General features: G+C 42.5%; 1 protein-coding gene across 1 annotated transcript in view; it reads right to left on the reverse strand.

Annotated features, from left to right (window-relative positions):
• LOC117593885 overlaps nt 1-9,634 on the reverse strand; it is a gene marked incomplete at its 5' end in the record, with an annotated part of 31,490 nt that extends 21,856 nt beyond the window's left edge. The window contains one exon of the mRNA XM_034290433.1: nt 9,082-9,634. Within this exon, the coding sequence (XP_034146324.1) occupies nt 9,082-9,634 (553 nt within the window). The remainder of the gene's footprint in view (nt 1-9,081) is intronic.
• Nucleotides 9,635-10,291: the final 657 nt, after the last annotated feature.

The following is a 10,291-nucleotide window of genomic DNA, read 5'->3' on the forward strand; positions in this document are numbered from 1 at the left end:
TCTACGCCTGATGCTCGTTACTGGTGTGGAATCTGAGCATTAACAATTACAATATGAATGTACATTTCATTGGAAGTGAATGTGCCTAGATAATGAGAACAACAGAATCCTTTCTGTTTAGATTATCTCTCTGTAGGTTGTGCTCTAATGACAGGAATGTTTACGATGGCCATATGGCATGGGGGTTGACTTCTAAAGACATGGTCTTAGTTAGAAACGCCCTAATGAATAGGCTAGCTGGTAACCAACATTACAGTTAGAAGATAATGGAACGTTTACCGAATGACATCTGTGCTGCAATTTTCCAATAAACGTGAGCGAACTTCTCCCTCGATTTGATACGGGTTCTACATTATTTGACCACTATACGAAACCGCCAATTTTTAACACTGGTGTTTAAATTCTAGCTTAGTGAACTGACAAATGGGGTAGATTGATGTAACAGTGTTTAAGGCCTACATTGAGTTTCCTTTTGTTTACTTATTGTAAATTGATTTTAGTGACGTCATACGTCTGTTTTCTGTCTACATTGACATTCTTAAGAGTTTTTTTAATCTCCACCCTAATGTTAAATTGTTGTGTAGATAATGATAAGCAATTTATTTTTATAAAATGCGAAAATATAAGATGGGTTGGACAATAAATCTAAATCTTCAGTTAATGAACAATGTCGGCTAAATTGATACCATTGTCTGAGGACCATAAACAAACACTCTGTCGTGAAATGATTATCTATGATGAAAAAGAGTTGAACTTAAGAGTTCAAAGCAAATTAAATAAGTATTTAAAGAGTTACATAAAGAATTTTGTTTTTCTGTTTCCACAGTTATAGCAGAAAATTGGGTTTAAAATCAACATCCCTTAAGTTTTTGTTCACAGTGTTTGAGGTGAGGTGGGCTGAGAGTAGATGGATCTCACAGACACACCCAAACACACAGACTGTCCTACAGCTACGAGCGAACTCAACTCTGGGGCGCCGCACATCTACAGTGATGCCTGGTTCCTGTGAGCTGGACTAATTCTAATCCTGACGATTCTGCCATGAGATGGAGAAGTCAACCTCCAAACCATGAGGATGGAGGCTAAAAAAAGCTCCGGTTCCAGACAACGTTTACGGGGGCGCGGATAGACCAACTGCACGACATCATGCCACGCAGATTTGATCCATACCAGGTACATCTCATCTGCTGTCCAGGTAGCTGAGAGAGGAACCTGGGGACAACGACACACGCTACAGGAGGGCTTCAGTGTTTAAAGGTTAGGTACAGTGAATTGAAGTCACTGAGGGTCAAGTGAATTTTCTGGTGCTAGTAACCATCACTTCCGACCTGGCCTGCAGCTATAGAGCCTTTAGATAAAACTAGTCATCTTGGCATTCACAAGAGAGAACACACAGATTCTCCTGACTTGGCTCATAAAGCAGCTAGAATGAAGACAACAAGAGCTGTGTCATGATAACCTGCATTTGAGCTATGAAGGAAAACACCTTGGAATATACATCTGACTTTTGTTCTGTTACACCGGCCTGCCAAGAAATGGGTCATAACTGACTGTCTGATGTTTGGAGGAGCAGAACATTTGTGATGACTTTGAAGTACATCTAATTGGAACCATGAGCGGACTTTCAGTGAATCGAGTAATTGGCATGGGAGGACTTTGTACCAGTGACAAATTGAAGGATGTATTCAGTGATAGATGTTTACACACCCACGTTTCGATGCCACATACCCCATACTGTCAGTATGTGTCACTTGAATTCATTTCCTTTGACCTATGATTTTAACATAAAAGGTTTGCTGTACTATGTTATAATTCTGTATAATGAAAATATGTGATCTTGGAGTTTATACAAAGGTAATCATCTAGAAGCATGTAAATGAGGATCCAGACATTTCAAATGTGTTCCGTTCTCTAATCATTAAGGGTAATGACATTGACTGGGTCATGTTGTTAAAGAGTACTGTTTTGTTGGAGTCTACATCCTAATGAATGAACTGTTTAAGGATTGATACCAAGGGTTGATTTTGGTATCAAGAGGATGGATTGTTGTGGAAATTTGTCTAACCAAATGTATTCTCACTGATTAAAGGACTGAGAGCCCCTTATTCAAATTAAAGAAGGAATGTGGTGGATCAGGTATTTGCCTAGGGTGCATCATTGACTGGTATCAGCAGATGAAATGGTTACTCTTTATCTGCGCATCTGTATAATTCATCAGGGCATCTATTGTCTGTCCAGATACTGTAAGAGCTCTTTAGAGTTCAATAGGTTACCCATGTGGGGGAGGACAACGTTCCCCTTGTGTGAAGCCTAGGTAGTAAAAGAACAAAGGGAATGTGTTTTATTGACATAAGACAGCTGGGCAACAACTTACCACACCCCTTTTAACTATAATAAATACTGTTGAATTACCTGTATTGAGTTAGAGACTCCTCGGACGATAATTTTGTAAGCGTTTGACGCGTCTCTCTTATTTGCAAATAATAATAAAATGGTTAAAATGTGCCAAGAGAATTTTATCTCTGTGTTGTGGCAACTGCTTCACTCATTTTATATCTTTAGTCGCCTTTTTTGAGGTAGTTTGTGACTCGTAGGGGAAATAAGCACTCGCGGAGATCCTTATATTTGGTTCAAATAATACAAGCTTTAATTACATCAAAAGATACATTCTCCGTGGTTGACTTTCAACAGAAACTTAAACGTGTACTAAATATGGATGATCACACATACGCTACGGTCACTAAACTGTTTCTCTGTCCACCTCTCTTACTCGAACAAAAGAAGAACTGCCCAAGCTGTCATCCAGCTGCTCATTATACCTGTGAAGGTGACCTAATTAGGAGGAGGAGCGGAGTTTGCTGTAATCCAGTAATTGATTCAAGTTATTTGTCCAGATACAAAGTCCAACATTTTTATTTAACTATTTAGAAATGAATTAGACAAATAATACAAATAATCTTGTTTGTTTTTACAATTAAATGAATAAACACCAATATACTTATTATGGCTCCAACACTCCGGCCCCTAATTGTTGCTGCTCCAGCAAAACAATTATAACAACAACATTCAATGGAGCTATGATACAGTAATCACATATGAATAGTAATAGATGGCATTTCAATATCCAGGATTCAAGTAAATTATCTTTGCGTTAATTTCATGTCCATGTTCTTTCATGTCAGAGTTCATGATAGACTATGAAGTAGTGTAGGGTGTGTGTGATAGTGAGAAATGTCATTAGTTCAGTCTACTGCCTCTTTGAGTCTATCGATAGGCCGTTGAAGGATGTTAGACTTAGTTTTAACTAAAACACTTCTAACAATTCCTTTGGAGTCTGGGAAAGTCTTAACAACACGGCCCATGTGCAATGAGTTCCTCGATGCTGTGTTGTCTTCTTTGCTGCATGATTGGAAGGTACTCCCTTGTCCATCGCTTCCAGAACAGATCTGCCAGATATTGTGTTTGTCTCCATCTTCTCCTTGAGTAAAGATCTCTCTTTTCAAAAAGTCCTGGTGGCATTATTGCTTTGGCTTTTAGCTGAAGTAGATGGTTTGGGGTGAGTGGTTCCAAATCATTAGGATCACTTGAAAGAGTAGTTATTGTTCTGTCGTTGAGGATAGCTTCTATTTCACAAAGTGCTGTTTGCAGAAATTCGCCATTAAGTGTTTGTTGCTTTAAGACTGACGTTAGGATCTTTTTGACCAATCTGATCAGCCTTTCCCACACTCCACCATGGGGGGCTCCAAAAGGGGGGTTAAATGTCCATCCGCCCTATATCATGAAATTCAATGTAATACTAACATACAACATTTTACAAATCAGACCATTTAACATCAATCATTGAACTCCAAACTACTACAAACAATGCTCTTGAAAAACATATCATCATCCCAGTAATTTGGGAACTGGAACTTCTCTGAACCATCTGCATCCTCATTTACAGACTTCTGGACAATTACCTGTGTTGCAAATTTAGAAACTCAAATTTTTATTAAACACACACAAACAACCAAAATGGCAATAGCGGCAAGTGTTCGCTTATGGCGAGGTTGGGATTGATGTAAAGCAGTAATTTCCCCGTGGTCAGCCCGCCTAATCAAAGGGACCAAGTATGCCATGTAGCATACTCCACCTGTGTCTCTAGGGATGCAACTGTATGCTTTCCCTCCACAGACTATATAGACCTGCTCCGGCAAAGCCCCTAGAGCCGCGAAGTCGGTTTGAGTTGTGGTGGAGCAATCGCTTTGTTCTAAACTCTGTGTGGCTCCTAGAGCATCTGTAATACAGAGCGAGACATTATGCAATTCATAAACAGGTATTGGTGACCAAATCTGGGCACAATCACGCAACCTGAGTTTCTCAGGTATAGCTGGAGTAGAACAATTATGTAAATTGATGGTCATTGAATCTAAATTCATGTATCTCTCCCATGGGATATAGTTAACCACCGCATCAATACGAATAGAGAAACCTGAGGGTAAGGGATTACAGGTCATACCTGATCTGACTTCATCCTCCTCTGTGCGACAGTCTGTCTGCAACAGGATCATTTGCATCCTTACAATGAAGCCACGTTCTCCTACTCGCTCGGTGTAGGTTAGCCTAAATAATTTGGATATATTCACTCACACAGGACGACGGTGATTGTTAAATTCTACTATCACCATATAGACCAAATCTAAGTTAGCCTCACCCAGGTGGTCAGGAACGGCAGACGGGGTATAACAGTCCTTATCTGGTGGTGTCATTTGTGCTGCCACCTCGGTCCAACCGTGTGCCTGCCAGTCTGCTACTGAAAATGGGATAGGGGTTAACATAGGTGAACGTGAAGATGTTGGTATGTGTTGACAGATCCAACAATCAGTCATGTTCTTGTGTTTTGCATAGTCAACCATTATCCTAAGGGCTATGTTGTCTGGCTCTAACAGTGCTCTCCTTACTCTACCTGGTTCAGAACGACGTGGTGCAGGAGAAGGAACTACAGTAGTACGTGCAACTGTTAAGAGACATATCATAGCAGGTCTACCTTTAGGGTAGTCAGGTGATCTGCAAGGGGCGTCTTCTTCATCGGTACTGAAACACCAGTAATCCTGGATTACTCCTAGAGGTTTGGAAATGTTAACAGTACAATAATCATCATCATAACATCTCCACCTATTCACATGGTTGGGCAAATAGTATGAGGGGAACATAGTGTTCCCTCCTGTATTCAGGTGAGTCCAATACCACTTATTATCCTTCAACACTGGGCTTGTCAGTACATAACAATCCTCATCTGGGGGGCAGTTCATCACGTCACAAGAGATTAACGTAGTCTGTTTAAAATCAAACCCTGTCTGTATCTGTGGTTCGGGCCTTTTCTCATGGTGTACAAATGTCTCTTTCCTTGCTTCATTAGGTGTCATATTTACAATCTGTCCATGATCATCACAGTGCGGTTTGGAAATCCACACTATCGGTATGGTGATGATAATACTCAAAATCAGCAGGCACCCGATGGTGCATCTCATTCCTCCAGACCTCCTGAAGGGGTTCCATGGTCCTGGTCTCTCTGGCTCCATGGTCGCAGGATGTGTTGGAGTTGTTAGTTACTAGCACCACAACCCACACCGCCCTTAGGTAACTTCAGTTTACCTATTCTTTCGCCGTATCTTCTAACGCTGGAACCCTCTTACAGTGCGTGGCGTGGACACAGGTTCCTCGTTCAGCAACCTTGACAGCAGACTGAGTGACCAGTTGAACTTGGTATGGGCCCAACCAGCGTGGTTTGCTCCAGTGCTTTCTCTTGCAGTCCTTGATGACTACCCAATCCCCAGGCTCGATGTCGTGCAGCGGGCCGTCAATGGGAGTTGGTAGAGCAGCTTTTACACTCCTGTGGATGTTGTTCAGAACCTTTGACAGATTAGTGCAGTAAGTTAACATTGTATCATTCACATGTTCTGTGGTGAGGTCTGTGTGAGTAGGGGCACCTAAGCCTGTGTTCATTGGTCTTCCAGTGATGTCCTCATGAGGGGAGAGGCCTGTTTTCACCCTGGGCCTTCCTCTCATGTATGTAAGCACAAGGGGGAGTGCTTTAACCCAGGTCAACCCTGTCTCTTCACCCAACTTTGAGAGTTTCATTTTAATTGTTCCATTTTCTCTTTCCACTGCCCCTCCACTCTGCGGGTGGTAGGCACAGTGAGTCTTTAGATCAACTCCTAGATACTCAGACATCTTCTGAATGGCTCCGTTCACAAAATGTGATCCATTGTCACTTGACAGTTTCTTAGGAATACCCCATCTGGGTATGATTTCAGTCAATAGTGCCTTAGCAACCGCCGTTGCATCAGCCTTCCCAGCCGGGAAAGCCTCAACCCATTTGGAAAACATATCAACAAACACAACACAGTATTTCTTTCCCTCGCAGGGGTTTAACTCAATAAAATCCATCATTACATGGTCAAAAGGGCCATCAGGGGGAGGATGGCTGGACTGGGGGACTGCTTGTCCCCGCCCTATATTAAACCTCAAACACACTAGGCATTTTGAACAAAAATGTTGAGCATAATTCGTTAAGCCCTGTGTGTCCCAATACTTATTTACAATATTCACCATCCCCCCTTTTGAAGCGTGATCTTTACCATGAGAGAGCACCGCATAGAAATGAAACAGACATCGATCAGAACTCTTTAAGAAGGAAGTACAGAGACGAAATACTCTAGGCACATCCTAACAGTTTATTAAAATTTGCAAATATCAGAGATGCATCAAACGCTTACCAACATAATCGTCCGAGGAGTCTCTGACTCAAAAATGCACAATCCGTATTTATTACATAGAAAAAGGGGTGTGGTAAGATGCTGCCATCTGTCTTGTCACATAAGAGTTTACCCAAAGGGCGGGCTGTCCCCCCACCTTATCCTTCTCAACTTCTGAGGAGACACAATGTCTGGACAATCAACAGAGACACTTTATACAGATTTACGAGTAACCCTCTAATCCGCCGGTGCCGGTCAAGGATGCTGGTCAAGGATGTCCCCCTAGGACAAATACCAAATCCCTCTCGGCATCTTTAACTAGTAACTCATTCATTCTCACATCCAAACAATGGGACTCAGTCCTTTAAACAGTAAGAATGCATCAGGTTTCAGAATTTCCACAACACACCGCATAGAAATGAAACAGACATTTCAGTAAGCAGGGGTTGCCATTAGGACCCATCCAAACAGTATTCACATAGGATGCTCCTGCTTTCTTCCAAGCGGTTCTCTCTTTCTTCCAAGCGCTTCAACAAGATCAGAGAGGTAAACTGTGGGGGTCAGATGGGTCATCTGCAAAGCAGAATGAGGGGGGGCCTGAGCAGCGGCTTTAGCAGCTGCATCTGCCCTGTGATGTCCAAGAGAAACAACATCTCTGCCTGTAGTATGGGCCTCACATTTACAAATGGCCACTTCCTTAGGTAACAAAACAGCTTCCAAAAGGTTATGAATGAGGTGGCCATGTTGAATCCGTGCACCAGAAGAAGTAAAAAAAAAACTCATTTTCCACAATTTACCAAAGTCATGAACAACAAAAGCATATCTACTGTCAGTGTAAATGGTAACACTTTGACCCTCAGCAAGGATGCAAGCTAGAGTGAGAGCAAACAGTTCCGCAGCCTGAGCGGAAAGATGGTGTGGCAGTCTGTGACCCTCAACCACATCATGATCAGTCACAATGGCATAACCAACATAATTGACAGCAGAAACAGGAAATTTACTAGCAGACCCATCAATATAAAAAACAAGATCACAATTTGGTAGAGGTTCATCAGACAAGTCATCACGAGGGGTACACTGTTGGTTAATAACAGAGAGGCAGTCATGTGGCTCACCATCCACCTCTGTGGGGAGGAAAGTGGCTGGATTCAAAACAGGACTCCATACAACAGTGACGTGGGGTAAAGACAGTAGAACGTTATGATAATGCAGAAACCTAGCACCTGACAGATGACTAGTCTTGTGTTCCAACAAAATAGAGGCAACAGAATGAGGAACTTGTAGCTCAAGCGGGTGATAACACACCAGAGGCCGAGACCGCAAAACAGAATCTGCTGCCGCTGCCACAGCCTTCAGACAGTAGGGAAGGCCTTGTGCTACAGCATCCAGTTTTAAAAGAAAAGTATGCAATTGGCCTCAACTTATCACCATGTTTCTGCATTAAGACTGAGGATATATAACCATTCTTTTCACAAACTGCTTGAACAAACTTCTTCTTAGGATCAGGGAGCCCTAAAGTAAGAGAGGTAGCCAGGGCCTGTTTCAAAGAGGTAAAGAAGCATCTCCCTCAGGGGTTGTGATGAAAATTCCATGTATAGACACTCGGAGAAAGGGACACAGAGACAAAGTTCTCTTGGCACTTTATTAACTATTATGCACATATGAGAGACGCGTCAACCGCTTACACACACATAATCGTCTGAGGAGTCTCTGACTCAATACATAAACAATCCGTATTTATTGCATAGAAAAAGGGGTGTGGTAAGATGCTGTCCTATGTCAATAAAACACCTTTGTTCTATCACACAAGTCAAATGCTATCTTCCCCCACTTTATCCTTCCTGCCATAATGTTTACTGTAGCTTCACACAAAGGACAGCTCTCCTTCCCACCATAAGTAACTTCTTCAATTCTAAGAGTTCCAACCGAACCCGAACAGACAATAGATGCCCTGATGAGTTATACAGATAAGGAGATAAAGAGTAACCCTTTCATCAGCTGATACCAGTCAATGATACCCCCTTGGCAAATGCCAGATCCCCCACATTCCTCTACCTATCTAAACAATGGGACTCGAGTCCTTTAATCAGTAAGAATGCATCAGGCTTCAGAAACTTCCCCAACAGGGTCCACACAACCCTATCATGTGATGCGAGCTTCTGGCCGTGGGCCATGTCCTGTAAGGGCTGTACTAAACAAGCATATTCATGAACCCATTGTCTACAGAAACCTGTCATGCCCAGAAAGGACAGAAGTTGGGTTTTAATTAGAAGTTTTGGGATGCCAACAATGGCTTCTATTCTGTCTGCACTGAGACTTTTACCCTCTGGTGTCAGTTTATGGCCCAGAAAAATAACGTCCTTCCGGACTAGCTGTAGCTTATGTAAACTGGCTTTATGACCTTGCGAGGTCAAGTACTGTAACAACAGCACAGTGTCCTTTTCACATATATCTTTATCTGGGGAACAGACAAGAAGATCAACAACGTATTGGATAAGGGTACTGCCATGTTTAAATTGGAACCCTTCCATGTTATCTTTTAGCGCCGACGTAAACACGGCAGGAGATTCACAATAACCTTGAGGCAATCTTGTCCATGTGTACAATTGGCCGAAAAATTCAAATGCAAACCAAAATTGCGAATCCTTGTGCTCAGGAATGCTAAAAAACGCGTTGGCTAAGTCGATCACTGAGAAAAATTGACTATTGCTTGGAACTTGAGTCATGATTGTATATGGATCAGGTACAATCGGTGCGCGCGCATATACAGCCTCATTAACTTTTTTAAGATCTTGTAGAAATCGCCAAGCCACAGGTTGTCCAACCACTTTGGCTTTCTTTACTGGGAAAATAGGAGTGCGGCAGGGGCTGTTTGGACATGGAACAATTATGCCTTTTTCCAACAATGCTTTAAAAACGGGAGCTATCCCTTCAATAGCCTCCGCTTTCAGTGGGTATTGAGTCTGGCATGGTCTATGGGGTCCTCTAGGTGTAACTACAAGAGGCTGTGCATTGTTAATTAACCCAACATCATATTAATGCTGTGACCACAAGGAGGGTGGAACTTCCACTAACCTAGGATCTGTAGCAGCCACCTGGACTGCACAGACCTGACGGACCCAGTCGTCATGCGGCACAATATTTACTTCCTGTTTACCTCTCTCTATAGGCTTGGGCTGCCACGGAAAATTCCACTCCCACCATGTGACAAGGGACCCAGTCCACTACTTCATTGCACCCCCTCACCCAAGGACCCAAACTTGCCCACGTGCCAAACAAAGGCTTAGCTATAGCAGGACAAGGGGGTCCGACCCCTCAAAATCAAAAAAGCGAGACACCTCTCTCACATTTTGCTCAGACCATGCACAAAACCCTTCCGAAGACCAGTATACATATTCACCCGTAAAAAAAAATCACATTTACCGTTTTCAAACCATACTTTCTCAAAACCAACATCCTGACTTTCTGAAAACTTAGCCGAACAACGCAAGTCGCCCATTTCCATAAACTGGCCCGTACCTGTTTCTACTCTATTCATCGCTTTATTTACCAAC

This window comes from Esox lucius, chromosome 24, assembly GCF_011004845.1.
Source record: "Esox lucius isolate fEsoLuc1 chromosome 24, fEsoLuc1.pri, whole genome shotgun sequence".
NCBI lineage: Eukaryota > Metazoa > Chordata > Actinopteri > Esociformes > Esocidae > Esox > Esox lucius.